Source organism: Dendrobates tinctorius, unplaced genomic scaffold, assembly GCF_039654945.1.
Source record: "Dendrobates tinctorius isolate UK_male_01 unplaced genomic scaffold, ASM3965494v1 ptg000308l, whole genome shotgun sequence".
Taxonomy (NCBI): Eukaryota; Metazoa; Chordata; class Amphibia; order Anura; family Dendrobatidae; genus Dendrobates; species Dendrobates tinctorius.
The window spans coordinates 2,132,501-2,152,888 of record NW_027361975.1 but is presented as its reverse complement, the minus strand read 5'-3'; the positions used below and the strand labels follow the sequence as shown (position 1 = coordinate 2,152,888).

At 42.8% G+C, this 20,388-nt stretch overlaps 1 protein-coding gene across 3 annotated transcripts in view; it reads left to right on the top strand.

Annotated features, from left to right (window-relative positions):
* Positions 1-20,388, top strand: part of LOC141073612 (zinc finger protein 692-like) — a 202,013-nt gene that overhangs the window by 55,553 nt on the left and 126,072 nt on the right. For 2 of the 3 annotated variants that reach the window (XM_073560912.1, XM_073560911.1), the window contains exons 3-4: positions 3,336-3,367; positions 17,256-17,321. In XM_073560912.1, the coding sequence (XP_073417013.1) occupies positions 3,336-3,367; positions 17,256-17,321 (98 nt within the window). The remainder of the gene's footprint in view (positions 1-3,335; positions 3,368-17,255; positions 17,322-20,388) is intronic. The other variant, XM_073560913.1, reaches the window with a different exon arrangement.

The following is a 20,388-nucleotide window of genomic DNA, read 5'->3' as shown; positions in this document are numbered from 1 at the left end:
GTGACCCCTGACTCCGCCCCTCCTGTGACCTCATCACAGGTTCTGTGCCGCACAGAATAGCCCAGGATAACATTGCTGGCTGTGAGGTGAGGGGCCCACTGCTGGCACCGGGGCCCCCCACCGCCTTCTCAGGGGCCCATAGCGGCCTGGTGGCAGAGTAGGGAGATCGATTCTCCCTACTCTGCCGCAGAATGTAACTGTATGGGTGCGCTGTGCACGCCGATACAGTTAAGAGAAGTGTAACTCCGGTGGGCCCCCTCAGAGCGCGGGGCCCCGGGGCCACCACCCCCTCTGCCACCCCGGTAGCTATGCTACTGGTCTGAACATTTATGGCCATATGATATTTCTTTTTTTTTTTTTTTTTTTTTTTTTATAAATTTGCAACAATCTCTACATTTCTGTTTTTTTTCAGTCAAGATGGGATGCAGAGTGTGCATGAGAATAAAAAAAATAACTTTTTTGAATTTACCAATTGGATGCAATGGAATAAAGAGTCAAAAATGTAAAAGGGTCTGAATACTTGCCGTACCCACTGTATACTGATATTATTCTGTCTGTTACCTGAAGCCTATGTCATTTTTCCCTTTTTTATCAAAAACACTATTTTTAAACTATCTATGATGATGAAATATTAAATGTTACTATTTGTAGGATATCAGGAAACATTTACAATGATAAATCAATAAAAACGATATAATTAGGTCAATATATGTAAGACATGGTATCTAGGGCTAAAGCTAAATATATTTACCACTAAACACCCATTGAAATTGAACTCTAAAAAATCGCATTGCATTCGTCCCAATGTTGTTCTATGTTGCTGCTCCCATCATGCGTTTTTTATCGGATCCATTCCTCGGACCGAGACAATCGCAGCATTTCGGATCGGATTCGACAATGCAAGTCTATGGATGCGATTAAAAAACGCATTGAAAACGCACCACACGTGTGACTTGCGAATAAATCGCAAGACTTCTCCTGGTCAACAGGAAAGAGCATCAGGCATTAGCATTGGATGTCAATTTGATGCTTAGATGCGAATAAAATCGGTTCATCGCCAGAAAATGGGATGACAGACGGATCCCTGGACAAGAATTCTTTGTGCGATTTCGTATCGTTAAAATGGGACCGATTTTTTTTTTTTTTTTTTTTTTTTATTATTATTATTCGTTGTGTGTGACTCCAGCCATAAGGGTAAAAACACCCAAATCTCCCTGTCACCCAAACGCACGTTTCGTGGCAACTTCTTCAGGAGGCGTGAAGAAGTTTCCATAAAACGTGCGTTTAGGCGGCAGGGATCATCCTCATCTACTTACCTGTAAGTATTATTTACTTATTTATTTGTATGGTTTGCGTTTAGTACTTGATTCTTATTACTAGGAGCACACTGTATTCAATAGTGATTTGCCCAATTTATCTTGGGATCCCTGCAATATTGCAAGACAGCCTCTGTTAGGCTAATTTTGCATTAACGTTTTTTTGCGCAGCGCATCGTGCGCAATACAAACGCATGCAAAAACCGCATCATGCGTTTTTCCATGCGTTTGCATTTTTTATGCGCATTCGTTCTCTAGGTGTTAAAACCAGTGTCTACACATGTTTACACCAAAAACGCATGCGCACGAAAACGCAGATGAATGCATGTCCATGCGCACGCCTGCATTCCCATAGACTGTATTGCGTATTTTTTACGCCTTTTGGCGGACCCAAGAATGCAACAGGTTGCGTCTGGCACGCCTAGGTGCACACCTTGAAAAAACGCATGCGCACGAAAAGGCATACGAACGCGTGCAAACGCAAGACCATGCGCACGCCATGTTAAACATAGGTACGCATGACGCATGCGCGTGGACGTGCACGATGCGCTGCACAAAAAAACGCTAATGTAAAACCAGCCTTAGCATGCCATTTCTTGTTTACATCTTGTTTTTTAATTTTAATGAATTGAAATAAAGTTGTTACTGAGCCAATATACTCTTTGGGTGTTTTTACGCTTAATTGTTTGGTCTAAAGCTAAATGTAGCCTAGTAAATAATTTAATAATAGCGAATGCAATGAAATATATGTGGTAAAAATTAATCTCAAGCAAATATGCAGATGGCACAGTATATGCAATGATGCAGCCAATATCAGGATAATATTCAATAATCAATATAGTAAATAGTAATTCCAATGATACCAACTGTTCAATATCCTAACCAATGGGAAGCACAATGTATCCAATAGTACCTATGAAACAATGTCCAGGCTAGTGAAGTGTATGCCCATGTGGGAGCTAGATAGCGGTGCTTACAAGTAATATGCTGGACATTGGTGTCAGAGGGATACATATACTTCAACCTGAAATATGAAAAGGATCCATCAAACTCATCTGTATCACCTGAATGGGGTGAGGGCAGGTACCCCAACGTGAGTTTCACGTCAGCTTCTTTGAAGTGAATACATAGGCTGGTATGTCTGTTAAATAGGACCTTAAGGCTAAGTGCACACGGACTTTTTTGCCTTGCGGATTTTTCCGCGCAGAATTTAAGAAATCTGCAGGTCAAATGACCTGCATTTTTCCTGCGGATTTCTTCCTTTTTTATTGCAGTTTTTGTGCGGTTTTCCCCTGCGGATTTGGAGAATGGAGCAGGTGGAAAACCGCACAAAAGAAGTGACATGCTGCATATTTTGTCCCACACGCGGAAAAATCCGCAGCGTCTGCACAGCGTTTTTTTTTTTCTATTGATTTACATGCTACTGTACATCACAATGCGGATATGCAGCGTTTCTGCGTGGTAAAATCCGCTGCGAATCCGCTGGAAATCTGCATCGTGTGCACATAGCCTCACACTCGTGAAGGAATACCACAGCTAATTGGCGCTGCAGGATTTTAATCCAGAAAGGCATAGTGTGTTACTAACAGTAATGTTTGAGACTCTGGTCCCAGCTCTCTACAGGTCATTGACCAGGTCCTTCTGTGTAGTTCTGGGCTGATTCCTGACCCTTCTCAGAAACGTCCTTACCCCACGAGGTGAGATTTTGCATGGAGCCCCAGACCGAGGAAGATTGACCGAAATTTTGCGTTTTGTCCATTTTTGACTAATTGTGCCAACAGTTGTTGTCTTCATATAATGTTATTTTCTGGATATTTTTTTTTTAAAGATTGTGTCTCTCACAGTTGAAGTGTACCTAAGAAAAAAATTACATTTCATTTCATTCTTTGTAGGTGGGAAAACTGAAAATCGGCATTGTATCAAATACTTATTTTCCCCACTGTATATGTTCACAATTGACTATTTGAACAATAACTTGAGCTGTATTTGCCCTGACTGTAATTTCTTTTTTCTTCCCAGTCATAGGATATCTACCAAGGTTGAAACTCCAGGTGAGAAATATTTTGTGCTTCCTAAAGACTTGTGTTAATCTAGTATGCCATTAGAAATCCATTCCTCTAGCACTTGGTCCTTATATTCTTTTTATGCCTTTAGGATTCACTTAGATTATGATCCTAAACCCTAATAATAATACAATTAGGGATGAGCGGACCGGTGGAAGTTCGAGTACCGGAACAGTACCCGAACTGGATTCTCAAACTGCTAAGAAAAGAAAAATCTCTCATTCTCTCTCTCTCTATCTCTTTCTCTCATTCTCTCACTCTCATTCTCTCTCGCTCATTCTCTCTCTCTCTCTCGCTCATTTTCTCTCTCTCTCTCTCGCTCATTCTCTCTCTCTCTCTCTCGCTCATTCTCTCTCTCTCTCGCTCATTCTCTCTCTCTCTCTCTCTCGCTCATTCTCTCTCTCTCTCTCTCTCGCTCATTCTCTCTCTCTCTCTCTCGCTCATTCTCTCCCTCTCTCTCTCTCGCTCATTCTCTCTCTCTCTCTCTCGCTCATTCTCTCTCTCTCTCTCTCTCGCTCATTCTCTCTCTCGCTCATTCTCTCTCTCTCGCTCATTCTCTCTCTCTCTCTCTCGCTCATTCTCTCTCTCTCTCTCTCGCTCATTCTCTCTCTCTCTCTCTCGCTCATTCTCTCTCTCTCTCTCTCGCTCATTCTCTCTCTCTCTCTCTCTCGCTCATTCTCTCTCTCTCTCTCTCGCTCATTCTCTCTCTCTCTCTCTCTCTCTCGCTCATTCTCTCTCTCTCTCTCTCTCGCTCATTCTCTCTCTCTCTCGCTCATTCTCTCTCTCTCTCTCTCGCTCATTCTCTCTCTCTCTCTCTCGCTCATTCTCTCTCTCTCTCTCTCTCTCGCTCTCTCTCTCTCTCTCTCGCTCATTCTCTCTCTCTCTCTCTCGCTCATTCTCTCTCTCTCGCTCATTCTCTCTCTCTCTCTCTCTCGCTCATTCTCTCTCTCTCTCTCTCTCGCTCATTCTCTCTCTCTCTCTCTCTCGCTCATTCTCTCTCTCTCTCTCGCTCATTCTCTCTCTCTCTCGCTCATTCTCTCTCTCTCTCTCGCTCATTCTCTCTCTCTCTCTCGCTCATTCTCTCTCTCTCTCTCGCTCATTCTCTCTCTCGCTCATTCTCTCGCTCATTCTCTCTCTCGCTCATTCTCTCTCTCGCTCATTCTCTCTCTCGCTCATTCTCTCTCTCGCTCACTCGCTCATTCTCTCTCTCTCGCTCTCTCGCTCATTCTCTCTCTCTCGCTCTCTCGCTCATTCTCTCTCTCTCTCTCTCGCTCATTCTCTCTCTCTCTCTCTCGCTCATTCTCTCTCTCTCTCTCTCGCTCATTCTCTCTCTCTCTCTCTCGCTCATTCTCTCTCTCTCTCTCTCTCTCGCTCATTCTCTCTCTCTCTCTCTCTCTCGCTCATTCTCTCTCTCTCTCGCTCATTCTCTCTCTCTCTCTCTCTCTCTCGCTCATTCTCTCTCTCTCTCTCGCTCATTCTCGCTCATTCTCTCTCTCTCTCTCTCGCTCATTCTCTCTCTCTCTCGCTCATTCTCTCTCTCTCTCTCTCTCTCGCTCATTCTCTCTCTCTCTCTCTCGCTCATTCTCTCTCTCTCTCTCTCTCTCGCTCATTCTCTCTCTCTCTCTCGCTCATTCTCGCTCATTCTCTCTCTCTCTCTCTCGCTCATTCTCTCTCTCTCTCTCTCGCTCATTCTCTCTCTCTCTCTCTCGCTCATTCTCGCTCATTCTCTCTCTCTCTCTCTCTCGCTCATTCTCTCTCTCTCTCGCTCATTCTCTCTCTCTCTCTCTCATTCTCTCTCTCTCGCTCATTCTCTCTCTCTCTCTCATTCTCTCTCTCTAGCTCATTCTCTCTCTCTCTCTCTCTCTCGCTCATTCTCTCTCTCTCTCTCGCTCATTCTCTCTCTCTCTCTCGCTCATTCTCTCTCTCTCTCTCTCTCGCTCATTCTCTCTCTCTCTCGCTCATTCTCTCTCTCTCTCTCGCTCATTCTCTCTCTCTCTCTCGCTCATTCTCTCTCTCTCGCTCATTCTCTCTCTCTCTCTCGCTCATTCTCTCTCTCGCTCATTCTCTCTCTCTCTCTCGCTCATTCTCTCTCTCTCTCTCGCTCATTCTCTCTCTCTCTCTCGCTCATTCTCTCTCTCTCTCTCGCTCATTCTCTCTCTCTCTCTCGCTCATTCTCTCTCTCTCGCTCATTCTCTCTCTCTCTCGCTCATTCTCTCTCGCTCATTCTCTCGCTCATTCTCTCTCTCTCTCTCTCTCGCTCATTCTCTCTCTCTCTCTCTCTCTCTCGCTCATTCTCTCTCTCTCTCGCTCATTCTCTCTCTCATTCTCTCTCTCTCTCGCTCGCTCATTCTCTCTCTCTCTCTCTCGCTCATTCTCTCTCTCTCTCGCTCATTCTCTCTCTCTCTCTCTCTCTCTCTCTCTCTCGCTCATTCTCTCTCTCTCTCTCTCTCTCGCTCATTCTCTCTCTCTCTCTCTCTCTCTCTCGCTCATTCTCTCTCTCTCTCTCTCTCGCTCATTCTCTCTCTCTCTCTCTCTCGCTCATTCTCTCTCTCTCTCTCTCGCTCATTCTCTCTCTCTCTCTCGCTCATTCTCTCTCTCTCGCTCATTCTCTCTCTCTCTCTCGCTCATTCTCTCTCTCTCTCGCTCATTCTCTCTCTCTCGCTCATTCTCTCTCTCTCGCTCATTCTCTCTCTCTCTCTCTCGCTCATTCTCTCTCTCTCTCTCGCTCATTCTCTCTCTCTCGCTCATTCTCTCTCTCTCGCTCATTCTCTCTCTCTCGCTCATTCTCTCTCTCTCTCTCTCGCTCATTCTCTCTCTCTCTCTCTCGCTCATTCTCTCTCTCTCTCTCGCTCATTCTCTCTCTCTCTCTCTCGCTCATTCTCTCTCTCTCTCTCTCTCTCGCTCATTCTCTCTCTCTCTCTCTCTCGCTCATTCTCTCTCTCTCTCTCTCTCTCGCTCATTCTCTCTCTCTCTCTCTCGCTCATTCTCTCTCTCTCTCTCTCGCTCATTCTCTCTCTCTCGCTCATTCTCTCTCTCTCTCTCTCTCGCTCATTCTCTCTCTCTCTCTCGCTCATTCTCTCTCTCTCTCTCTCTCGCTCATTCTCTCTCTCTCTCTCGCTCATTCTCTCTCTCTCGCTCATTCTCTCTCTCTCTCTCTCTCGCTCATTCTCTCTCTCTCTCTCTCTCGCTCATTCTCTCTCTCTCTCTCGCTCATTCTCTCTCTCTCTCTCGCTCATTCTCTCTCTCTCTCTCGCTCATTCTCTCTCTCTCTCTCTCGCTCATTCTCTCTCTCTCTCTCTCTCGCTCATTCTCTCTCTCTCTCTCTCTCTCTCGCTCATTCTCTCTCTCTCTCTCTCTCTCGCTCATTCTCTCTCTCTCTCTCTCTCTCTCGCTCATTCTCTCTCTCTCTCTCGCTCATTCTCTCTCTCTCTCTCTCTCTCGCTCGCTCATTCTCTCTCTCTCTCTCTCTCTCGCTCGCTCATTCTCTCTCTCTCTCTCTCTCGCTCGCTCGCTCATTCTCTCTCTCTCTCGCTCATTCTCTCTCTCTCTCTCTCTCTCTCGCTCATTCTCTCTCTCTCTCTCTCTCTCGCTCATTCTCTCTCTCTCTCTCTCTCTCTCTCTCGCTCATTCTCTCTCTCTCTCTCTCTCTCTCGCTCATTCTCTCTCACTCATGTCATGATCCCAGTGCAGGCTTTGACCTGCACACCTGGGGTTAATTATTGAGGCCTCTCTTTGGTTCAAGGAGTGCTTCTTATAGCCCTGGGAAACTCCAATCCCCGTCAGTTATATTTGTGCCTTTGGCCGAGTGTGGTGACCCCTGTGTGCTTGTGCCTGTCTTTTAGCTTGCTTCTATGGTTACCCGGTTCTGTCCCCTGTTGTGAGTTTGTCTCTTGATTCTGTACTGTGTATCTGCTTCTCTGGTTTCTGACTCATTGCCTATAACCTGACTATTCTCTGATTGCCCCTCTTGTACTGTGCTGCTATCTCCGTGTATGACTCATTGCTTACGTTCTGACTACTCTCTGCTTGTCCCTCTGGTACCACGCCGCCCTCTCCGTGTATGACCCCCCGTTTGTCTGACCTGAGGATCCCAGTAAACCAAAACCATATTAAGGATAAAAAACCCATAAGAATGAAAATTGATTCCATAGGATACATACATATGTAACCATATATAATGAGTTTAACTTAATAGGATCAATAGGGACAATCGCATATGACATGTAAATACCCACCAGAAAAAATAGAGCGATCAAAATAAGTTCAAAAGACTCAGTATTAGAAAAGATAAAATGAAAACTTTATTGTAATGTGAACAGGGACAAGGAAAAGGGGGAAATTAAGTTAAAATTGACCATAGCAGCACAAAGGCGAACACCTGGGGCATACATGGGATAAAAGGCCAAAAAAGGGAAAAGGCATAACTAAAGCATTGTTGCAATATAGTATTGGATGATACATTGCGCCAGTCCCAAATAGTATAGAATGACCAAACAGGTTACATAGATATAAACATTATCATTGCATGCAATTAGATAATAGAAAAACTTTACCAGCAAGTAGAGGTCCACCCACGTATGTACCCCCCCAACGCACGTTTTGGCAGATGGCCTTTCTCAAGGGGTGATGGGAAAGGGGAAGTGAGGGATATTTATGATAGTCGACCAATCACATTCTGGATCACATACATGTGATCAAATAGACCAATGATATATATATGGCACAAGTACCTCCCAAAAATGGCTCCCATCACCATGGTGACATCAAATATATGCAACAAACAGATCAATATGTGACCTCCATACATCCAAGACATTCAAAGTAGACAGATGAGTGAAACCGCCATGAATTTAATGAAATAAGCCGCACCATAATAGTATAAGCGAGCGCTACATTGCCCATGCAGCAGTACATAATCGTGGCCTGCGCCCCGTCCCCTTACAATGATGCTGACATAGCTGCGGTCACATGACCAGCTCCACGTCACCGGGCTCCTCCCTTAGCTAGATGTAGTGACGACGCGTCTACTCATGATGCCGCGTGCGTCGTCCCGGCAACCAAGACACAGCAAACGGCGTCAGCATCACGCGCCCGTGACGTCCCTAAAAGGTGACTGATCACGTGACACCAAGATGCCGAGAGCCGCCCGGCGTGAGGAAGCCAGCGGCGAGCGCGTGCAGAGAGCACGCCGACACTAACACTGAAAGATGTGATTAAGATGGTGACCACTATGGGCAACAATGGTCATAGAATGCCTAAGCAGAATACAATTTAACACATAAATAGATTGAGAATGCCAATGTAGCATACAATGAGCACAATATATAAAATAGACCATTTAATGAGCCTTAACAATGCAACATGTGTATGTGTGTGTGTATATATATATATATATATATATATATATATATATATATATATATATATATATATATATATATATATAGGCAAATACATATAAAATGGACAATATTAATATGCCAACATTAGATAATGGCTAAATAATTAGCAGAGAAACCCAGATAAGGCCAAAATCTTAATAACATACTAGTGAGTAATGAAATCAACAAAATGCGTATCGCGCAGAATTACTCATAATAAGCACTATATTATTACATGACATGATGCATTATGTATCTTTCTTCACAAAAGATGGAGGTCCTCATCTTCATATGTATGTCGGAATGCCAGACGGTGATTGGTCCCACACAGAGGGAGTGTAGCCAAAAATATCCAGAAAATATAACCATTGGTGCATAAAAATAAGAATAGAAATCAAGGGACGACTCTAAAAATTAAAAATAGCATTAAAACACAAGAACTAAAAACAAAAGCCAAAGACCACATATGATCATAGCCACAACAGATGTTTATAAAAATGGAGCAAAACTAATAGCCTCGTTTAGACCATTCGGATGAACCGTATCTAGTAGCCAGACGTGTTTCACGTTGTAGAAGTTTCTGGGTTAAATTGCCACCACGAACACCCGGATTTATCATATCAATGCCACGAACACGAAGCAGAGATCCATCACAACCATGTTTAAGTTTGAAATGTCGGGGTAACGTCCTAAGCGTGGCTGGGTCATCAACGTCGGCGGCCGCCTGTATGCCCAGCACGTGCTCACGAACACGTATCTTTAATTGCCATGTGGTCATGCCAATATATATCAAATTACATGGGCAAAGAGTTAAATAGACCACATAGCGTGTTGTACACGAAATACCAAACCGAATATCAAATGTCCTGGTTCCTGATGAATTGAAGAACGTGCTCGTTCGCTCGATGCTGGCACAGGCGACACACCGCCCACAAGGAGCACAGCCACACCTAGGACGACCCACATTCAGAAAATTATGCTTTGGTTCCGGCTGGTAGTGGCTATGTACCAGATAGTCTTTAAGATTCCTAGACCGTCTAATGGAAACACTTGGTTTAGGCGAAATTAGTTGTTTGAGAATAGGGTCAGTTTGCAGTATTGGCCACGCTCTTTGAAGACAGCTTTTCATTCTTGCGAATTGAGCATGATAATTAGTAATAAATCTAATGTTATTATTAGACTTAGCCTCCCTCTTCTTATAAAGTAAGGACTGACGCGTAGACCATCTTGCGCGATCGAATGCTCTCTTAATAGATCGCCTGCTATACCCTCTCTCTTCAAAAACCTATCCGAAAGACCTTGAGCTTGTAAGACAAAGTCCTGATCACTAGAACATATTCTGCGTAGACGTAGAAACTGTCCTATGGGAATTGAATTGATCAGTGGTTTGGGATGGGCAGAAGCGGCATGTAGCAACATGTTAGTAGATGTTTCTTTCCTGAAGATGCCAGTCTGGAGTACATTATCAACATCTCTCCACACATTGACATCCAGGAAGCTTACTTTAGTTGTATCACAATGATATGTAATATGAATGTTCCGATCATTCGAGTTTAATCCCTCCATGAAATCAGATAGAGAAGAACAATTCCCCTGCCAGACCAGGAAAATGTCGTCGATGTATCGCACCCAAAAGGGGATGCGGTCCATCGACTGACATTGGTCAGACAGGGGGAGGTTCCTCTCCCACAGCCCCAGGAACAGGTTGGCGTATGATGGGGCAAAGGATGCCCCCATTGCTGTACCCTGGAGCTGCAGGTAGAAGGACCCCATGAATGTGAAAAAATTATGGGTTAGGGAAAACTCAAGTAGTTCAAGAATCAAGGAGACAATTACAGAAGGTAAATTAGACATATTGAGAAAATAACTTGTAGCTGCCAGTCCATCTTTGTGCCTGATGCTGGTAAACAAGGATTCGACGTCACCTGTCGCAAGCATAGTATCACTCCCAACATGAAGACCGTCTATTCTCTTTAAAAACTCTCCTGTATCTAGTAGGAAAGAGGGTAGGCTTTCCACTAGAGGTTGTAATTTAGAGTCAATCCAACGATTGACTCTCTCTAGATAGTTGCCAGAACCGGAAATGATCGGATGCCCCGGGGGGGCCTCCAGACTCTTGTTTATCTTAGGTAATAGGTAAAACGTTGCAATAGTTGGTTCTTGTACCTGTAAAGTAGTAGCCAGTTCCTTTGTGATGACCCCATTTTGAACTGCTAAATTGAGAATTTTATTCAATTGTGTTACAAATGACGTCAAGGGGTTAAACGTCAATCGTTTGTAACAGATTTTGTTATTTAATTGTCTAAGTGTCTCCTTCTCATAGAGGGACTTAGGCCAAATTACAATGTTTCCCCCTTTGTCAGCTGGCTTCACTACTACATCCGGAAGCCCCCTCAGAACGTCCAACCTCCTGCGTTCATCGCGACAAAGATTGTCCCTACCTACACCTCTTGGGATACTCATGAAGTCCTTAGTGACAACTTGGACAAAAAGATCAATGGCCGGACATGTTGTAAAAGGAGGAAACTTTTTAGACTTAATCCTAAGTGATTGAGGAATCTTACCTTCTTCGCCAAGTTCATGCTCAATAGAAAGATCCTCAAGGTCTTGTAAAGCTAGTTTTTCTTCTTCTGTGGGGAAAAGATTTTGCAAACGAGGGTCAAAGAAATGTTTTTTAAAAAGTAAGGATCTAGCAAAGAGATGTAGATCCTTTATTGCCACAAATGCATTAAAATAGGATTTGGGAGAAAAAGTGAGTCCCTTGCTTGACAGAGATAAGTCAGAGTCAGTTAAAGAATGAGAGCTCAAATTAATTACCTTGTTATTTTTATTCATGCGTTCAGGAGATTTGAATTGCATCCGCTTGTAGGGATGGAAGTTGACATCTCTCACTCTCTTAGGTCTAGGTCCAGAAAGTGTGGTTATAGAGGATGTAGACCACTCCGAGGAATCACTTATAGAGGAAAGGGAACTCACTGAAGAACCTCCATGCATTTTTGGAGCTTTGATGTTCGGTTTTCTCTAATAGTAGACACTCTTGTTTGAAAAATCTTTAATATCCCGTTGTAATTTAGAAGCCTGGGTTTCATTGATCTTTTTGACACATGTCCAAATTTTTCTCAATTCGAGATTCATACTCAGCAATCTTGTCAGATGGACATGCTGATTTAAAATTACGTTCAGCATCATCTATAGATTGATCCAGGGCTTTGATTATTTTAGAATTTCTTTCAATTAACAGCTTCAGGAAGACGGAGGAACAGATACCACATGCCTCTTCCCAACGACTAATAAAATCATCATCCTCAATTGGAAATGAGGGAGTGACCCTCACTCTCAAACCTCTTGGAATCATTTTGCAAGAAGCATACTTCTCTAGAAACTCCCTATTCCACCATATTTTTGTCCATTTTATTAGTAGTTTTTCAATTTCAAGAGCTTGGCTATCTAATGTTTGATCCACCTGTGGCTGTGACTCAATCCCACCAGTTCCAAATACCTGGTCAATTTGTCCGAGCCAGGCCTTGTCTTTGGCCCGGAAATCCATATCCAAAACACCAAGATAACCTGTGCATAACACAGTAAAATTAGACCAAAACCATATTAAGGATAAAAAACCCATAAGAATGAAAATTGATTCCATAGGATACATACATATGTAACCATATTTAATGAGTTTAACTTAATAGGATCAATAGGGACAATCGCATATGACATGTAAATACCCACCAGAAAAATTAGAGCGATCAAAATAAGTCCAAAAGACTCAGTATTAGAAAAGATGAAATGAAAACTTTATTGTAATGTGAACAGGGACAAGGAAAAGGGGGAAATTAAGTCAAAATTGACCATAGCAGCACAAAGGCGAACACCTGGGGCATACATTGGATAAAAGGACTAAAAAGGGATAAGGCATAACTAAAGCATTGTTGCAATATAGTATTGGATGATACATTGCGCCAGTCCCAAATAGTAAAGAATGACCAAACAGGTTACATAGATATAAACAATATCATTGTATGTAATTAGACAATAGAAAAACTTTACCTGTTAGGACAGCAAGTAGAGGTCCACCCACGTATGTACTCTCCCCAACGCACGTTTCGGCAGATGGCCTTTCTCAAGGGGTGATGGGAAAGGGGAAGTGAGGGATATTTATGATAGTCGACCAATCACATTCTGGATCACATACATGTGATCAAATAGACCAATGATATATATATATGGCACAAGTACCTCCCAAAAATGGCTCCCATCACCATGGTGACATCAAACATATGCAACAAACAGATCAATATGTGACCACCATCCATCCAAGACATTCAAAGTAGACAGATGAGTGAAACCGCCATGAATTTAATGAAATAAGCCGCACCATAATAGTATAAGGGAGCGCTACATTGCCCATGCAGCAGTATCTAATCGTGGCCTGCGCCCCATCCCATTACAATGATGCTGACATAGCTGCGGTCACATGACCAGCTCCACGTCACCGGGCTCCTCCCCTAGCTAAATGTAGTGACGACGCATCTACTCATGATGCCGCGCGAGTCGTCCCGGCAACCAAGACACAACAAACGGCGTCGGCATCACGCGCCCGTGACGTCACTAAAAGGTGACTGATCACGTGACACCAAGATGCCGAGAGCCGCCCGGCGTGAGGAAACCAGCGGCGCGCGCGTGCAGAGAGCGCGCCGACACTAACACTGATCTAACACTGATCTATTTGTATCAAATTGTATTCTGCTTAGGCATTCTATGACCATTGTTGCCCCTAGTGGTCACCATCTTAATCACATCTTTCAGTGTTAGTGTCGGCGCGCTCTCTGCACGCGCGCGCGCTGCTGGCTTCCTCGCGCCGGGCGGCTCTCGGCATCTTGGTGTCACGTGATCAGTCACCTTTTAGTGACGTCACGGGCGCGTGATGCCGACGCCGTTTGTTGTGTCTTGGTTGCCGGAACGACGTGCACGGCATCATGAGTAGACGCGTCATCACTACATCTAGCTAGGGGAGGAGCCCGGTGACGTGGAGCTGGTCATGTGACCGCAGCTATGTCAGCATCATTGTAAGGGGACGGGGCGCAGGCCACGATTAGATACTGCTGCATGGGCAATGTAGCGCTCCCTTATACTATTATGGTGCTTATTTCATTAAATTCATGGCGATTTCACTCATCTGTCTACTTTGTATGTCTTGGATGGATGGAGGTCACATATTGATCTGTTTGTTGCATATGTTTGATGTCACCATGGCGATGGGAGCCATTTTTGGGAGGTACTTGTGCCATATACAGTGGGGGCAAAAAAGTATTTAGTCAGTCAGCAATAGTGCAAGTTCCACCACTTAAAAAGATGAGAGGCGTCTGTAATTTACATCATAGGTAGACCTCAACTATGGGAGACAAACTGAGAAAAAAAAATCCAGAAAATCACATTGTCTGTTTTTTTTTTTCATTTTATTTGCATATTATGGTGGAAAATAAGTATTTGGTCAGAAACAAGCAATCAAGATTTCTGGCTCTCACAGACCTGTAACTTCTTCTTTAAGAGTCTCCTCTTTCCTCCACTCATTACCTGTAGTAATGGCACCTGTTTAAACTTGTTATCAGTATAAAAAGACACCTGTGCACACCCTCAAACAGTCTGACTCCAAACTCCACTATGATGAAGACCAAAGAGCTGTCAAAGGACACCAGAAACAAAATTGTAGCCCTGCACCAGGCTGGGAAGACTGAATCTGCAATAGCCAACCAGCTTGGAGTGAAGAAATCAACTGTGGGAGCAATAATTAGAAAATGGAAGACATACAAGACCACTGATAATCTCCCTCGATCTGGTGCTCCACGCAAAATCCCACCCCGTGGGGTCAGAATGATCACAAGAGCGGTGAACAAAAATCCCAGAACCACGCGGGGGGACCTAGTGAATGAACTGCAGAGAGCTGGGATCAATGTAACAAGGCCTACCATAAGTAACACACTACGCCACCATGGACTCAGATCCTGCAGTGCCAGACGTGTCCCACTGCTTAAGCCTGTACATGTCCGGGCCCGTCTGAAGTTTGCTAGAGAGCATTTGGATGATCCAGAGGAGTTTTGGGAGAATGTCCTATGGTCTGATGAAACCAAACTGGAACTGTTTGGTAGAAACACAACTTGTCGTGTTTGGAGGAAAAAGAATACTGAGTTGCATCCATCAAACATCATACCTACTGTAAAGCATGGTGGTGGAAACATCATGCTTTGGGGCTGTTTCACTGAAAAGGGGCCAGGACGACTGATCCGGGTACATGAAAGAATGAATGGGGCCATGTATCGTGAGATTTTGAGTGCAAACCTCCTTCCATCAGCAAGGGCATTGAAGATGAAACGTGGCTGGGTCTTTCAACATGACAATGATCCAAAGCACACCGCCAGGGCAACGAAGGAGTGGCTTCGTAAGAAGCATTTCAAGGTCCTGGAGTGGCCTAGCCAGTCTCCAGATCTCAACCCTATAGAAAACCTTTGGAGGGAGTTGAAAGTCCGTGTTGCCAAGCGAAAAGCCAAAAACATCACTGCTCTAGAGGAGATCTGCATGGAGGAATGGGCCAACATACCAACAACAGTGTGTGGCAACCTTGTGAAGACTTACAGAAAACGTTTGACCTCTGTCATTGCCAAGAAAGGATATATCACAAAGTATTGAGATGAAATTTTGTTTCTGACCAAATACTTATTTTCCACCATAATATGCAAATAAAATGAAAAAAAACCAGACAATGTGATTTTCTGGATTTTTTTTTCTCAGTTTGTCTCCCATAGTTGAGGTCTACCTATGATGTAAATTACAGACGCCTCTCATCTTTTTAAGTGGTGGAACTTGCACTATTGCTGACTGACTAAATACTTTTTTTTCCCCACTGTATATATCATTGGTCTATTTGATCACATGTATGTGATCCAGAATGTGTTTGGTCGACTCTATCATAAATATCCCTCACTTTCCCTTTCCCATCACCCCTTGAGAAAGGCCATCTGCCGAAACGTGCGTTGGGGAGAGTACATACGTGGGTGGACCTCTACTTGCTGTCCTAACAGGTAAAGTTTTTCTATTGTCTAATTACATACAATGATATTGTTTATATCTATTTAACCTGTTCGGTCACTCTTTACTATTTGGGACTGGCGCAATGTATCATCCAATACTATATTGCAACAATGCTTTAGTTATGCCTTATCCCTTTTTAGTCCTTTTATCCCATGTATGCCCCAGGTGTTCGCCTTTGTGCTGCTATGGTCAATTTTGACTTAATTTCCCCCTTTTCCTTGTCCCTGTTCACATTACAATAAAGTTTTCATTTTATCTTTTCTAATACTGAGTCTTTTGGACTTATTTTGATTGCTCTATTTTTTCTGGTGGGTATTTACATGTCATATGCGATTGTCCCTATTGATCCTATTAAGTTAAACTCATTAAATATGGTTACATATGTATGTATCCTATGGAATCAATTTTCATTCTTATGGGTTTTTTATCCTTAATATGGTTTTGGTCTAATTTTACTGTGTTATGCACAGGTTATCTTGGTGTTTTGGATATGGATTTCCGGGCCAAAGACAAGGCCTGGCTCAGACAAATTGACCAGGTATTTGGAACTGGTGGGATTGAGTCACAGCCACAGGTGGATCAAACATTAGATAGCCAAGCTCTTGAAATTGAAAAACTACTAATAAAACGGACAAAAATATGGTGGAATAAGGCCTTTCTAGAGAAGTATGCTTCTTGCAACATGATTCCAAGAGGTTTGAGAGTGAGGGTCACTCCCTCATTTCCAATTGAGGATGATGATTTTATTAGTCATTTGGAAGAGGCATGTGGTATCTGTTCCTCCGTCTTCCTGAAGCTGTTAATTGAAAGAAATTCTAAAATAATCAAAGCCCTGGATCAATCTATAGATGATGCTGAACGTAATTTTAAATCAGCATGTCCATCTGACAAGATTGCTGAGTATGAATCTCGAATTGAGAAAAATTTGGACATATGTGTCAAAAAGATCAATGAAACCCAGGCTTCTAAATTACAACGGGATATTAAAGGTTTTGCAAACAAGAGTGTCTACTATTGGAGAAAACTGAACATCAAAGCTCCAAAAATGCATGGAGGTTCTTCAGTGAGTTCCCTTTCCTCTATAAGTGATTCCTCGGAGTGGTCTACATCCTCTATAACCACACGTTCTGGACCTAGACCTAAGAGAGTGAGAGATGTCAACTTCCATCCCAACAAGCGGATGCAATTCAAATCTCCTGAACGCATGAATAAAAATAACAAGGTAATTAATTTGAGCTCTCATTCTTTAACTGACTCTGACTTATCTCTGTTAAGCAAGGGACTCACTTTTTCTCCCAAATCCTATTTTAATGCATTTGTGGCAATAAAGGATCTACATCTCTTTGCTAGATCCTTACTTTTTAAAAAACATTTCTTTGACCCTCGTTTGCAAAATCTTTTCCCCACAGAAGAAGAAAAACTAGCTTTACAAGACCTCGAGGATCTTTCTATTGAGCATGAACTTGGCGAAGGAGGTAAGATTCCTCAATCACTTAGGATTAAGTCTAAAAAGTTTCCTCCTTTTACAACATGTCCGGCCATTGATCTTTTTGTCCAAGTTGTCACTAAGGACTTCATGAGTATCCCAAGAGGTAACATAGTAACATAGTTATTAAGGTTGAAGGGAGACTTTAAGTCCATCTAGTTCAACCCATATCCTAACTTGCCCTAACATGTTGATCCAGAGGAAGGCAAAAAAAACCCATGTGGCAAACTGTAAGCTTCACATTGGGGAAAAAATTCCTTCCCGACTCCACATACGGCAATCAGACTAGCTCCCTGGATCAACGCAATATTAAGGAAACTAGTGTATATATCCTGTAATATTATATTATACTTTTCAAGAAAGGCATCCAGTCCCTGCTTAAATTTTAGTAGGGAATCACTCATTACAACATCATATGGCAGAGAGTTCCATAGTCTCACTGCTCTTACAGTAAAGAATCCGCGTCTGTGAGTATGCTTAAACCTTCTTTCCTCCAGACGTAGAGGATGCCCCCTTGTCCCCATCACAGGTCTAAGAGTAAAAAGATCATTAGAAAGGTCTTGGTATTGTCCCCGCATATATTTATACATTGTAATAAGATCACCCCTAAGCCTTCGATTCTCCAAACTAAATAACCCCAAGTGTAATAACCTGTCTTGGTATTGCAGACCCCCTAGTTCCCTAATAAACTTCGTCGCTCTTCTCTGGACCCGCTCCAGTTCAGCTATGTCTTTCTTATACACCGGAGACCAGAACTGTACACAGTATTCTAAGTGTGGTCGCACTAGTGACTTATATAGAGGTAAAATTATGTTCTCCTCATGAGCATCTATGCCTCTTTTAATGCATCCCATTATTTTATTTGCCTTTGCAGCAGCTGCCTGACACTGGCCACTAAATGTGAGTTTGTCGTCCACCCATACACCCAGGTCTTTTTCAGTGACTGTTTTGCCCAATGTTTTACAATTAAGCACATAATTATACATCTTGTTCGTTCTACCCAAGTGCATGACCTTACATTTATCCCCATTAAAGCTCATTTGCCATTTATCAGCCCAAGCTTCTAGTTTACATAAACCCTCCTGTAATATAAAATTGTCCTCCTCTGTATTGATTACCCTGCAGAGTTTAGTGTCATCTGCAAATATTGAAATTCTACTCTCTATGCCCCCTACAAGGTCATTAATAAATATGTTAAAAAGAAGCGGGCCCAAAACTGACCCCTGTGGTACCCCACTGCTAACCGTGACCCAGTCCGAGTGTGCTCCATTAATAACCACCCTTTGTTTCCTATCCCTGAGCCAGCTCTTAACCCACCTACACATATTTTCCCCTATCCCCATTGTTCTCATGTTATGTATCAACCTTTTGTGTGGCACCGTATCAAAAGCTTTTGAAAAGTCCATGTACACCACGTCCACTGCATTCCCTTGGTCCAGTCCGGAACTTACCTCTTCATAAAAGCTTATCAGATTAGTCTGACAGGAACGGTCCCTTGTAAACCCATGTTGATATTGGGTCATAAGGTCATTCTTCTCCAGATACTCCAGTATAGTATCTCTTAGAAAACCCTCCAGGATTTTACCCACAGTTGAGGTTAAACTTACTGGCCTATAATTTCCAAGTTCAGTTTTTGTCCCCTTTTTGAATATTGGCACCACATTTGCTATACGCCAGTCCTGTGGTACAGACCCTGTTATTATGGAATCTATAAAGATTAAAAATAATGGTCTATCTATGACTGTGCTTAATTCCTGCAGTACTCGGGGGTGTATCCCATCCGGGCCCGGGGATTTGTCAATTTTAGTGATTTTTAGACGCCGCCGTACTTTCTGCTGGCTTAAGCAGGTGACATTTAACGGAGAATTTTTATCCCTGATCATGTTATCCGTCATGGGATTTTCTTGTGTAAATACTGATGAAAAAAAGTCATTTAGCATATTGGCTTTTTCCTCATCTTCATCCACCATTTCACCCAGACTATTTTTAAGGGGGCCAACACTATCATTTTTTAGTTTCTTACTATTTATGTAGTTAAAGAATATTTTGGGATTATTTTTACTTTCTCTGGCAATGAGTCTCTCTGTCTCAATCTTTGCTGTCTTGATTTGCTTTTTACAGAATTTATTTAATCTTCTGTATTTAGTTAATGCCTCATCACTACCTACTTGCTTTAATTCTTTAAATGCTTTATTTTTATCTCTTATTGCCCCCCTTACAGCTCTATTTAGCCATAGTGGTTTCCTCCTATTTCTCGCATGTTTATTCCCATACGGTATATATTGTGCACAGGTCCTATTCAGGATGCTAATAAACGTCTCCCATTTTCTTTGTGTATTTCTATGTCTCAGGATATCGTCCCAGTTAATTGCACCAAGATCATCTCTCATCCGTTGGAAATTTGCCTTCCTGAAGTTTAGTGTCCTTGTAACCCCTCTACTACACATCTTATTAAAGGATACATGACAACTTATTATTTTGTGATCACTATTACCCAAGTGACCCTCAACCCTTACATTTGATATGCGGTCTGGCCTGTTGGTTAATATTAGGTCCAGCAGTGCCCCCCCTCTTGTTGGGTCCTGAACCAGTTGTGAAAGGTCTCTCATAGTTGTCAAAAACCTATTACCTTTGCTGGAACTGCAGGTTTCGGTTCCCCAATGTATTTCAGGGTAGTTGAAGTCCCCCATAATAATGACTTCTCCTTGAGTCGCAGCTTCATCTATTTGCTTTGAGGATATTCTCTGTTGCTTCCATTATTTTTGGAGACTTATAACAAACCCCTATCAGTAATTTATTATTTTTCCCCCCTCCCCTTATCTCTACACACAGGGACTCTACATTTTCATTAGATTCATATATATTATCACGAAGGATGGGTTTTAAGGATGATTTTACATATAAACACACACCTCCCCCTCGCTTATTTGTTCGGTCATTTTTGAACAGACTATAGCCCTGTAAATTAACTGCCCAGTCGTGGCTCTCGTCCAGCCATGTCTCAGATATCCCCACCATGTCATAATTATGTTCCAACAACATTAACTCCAATTCCT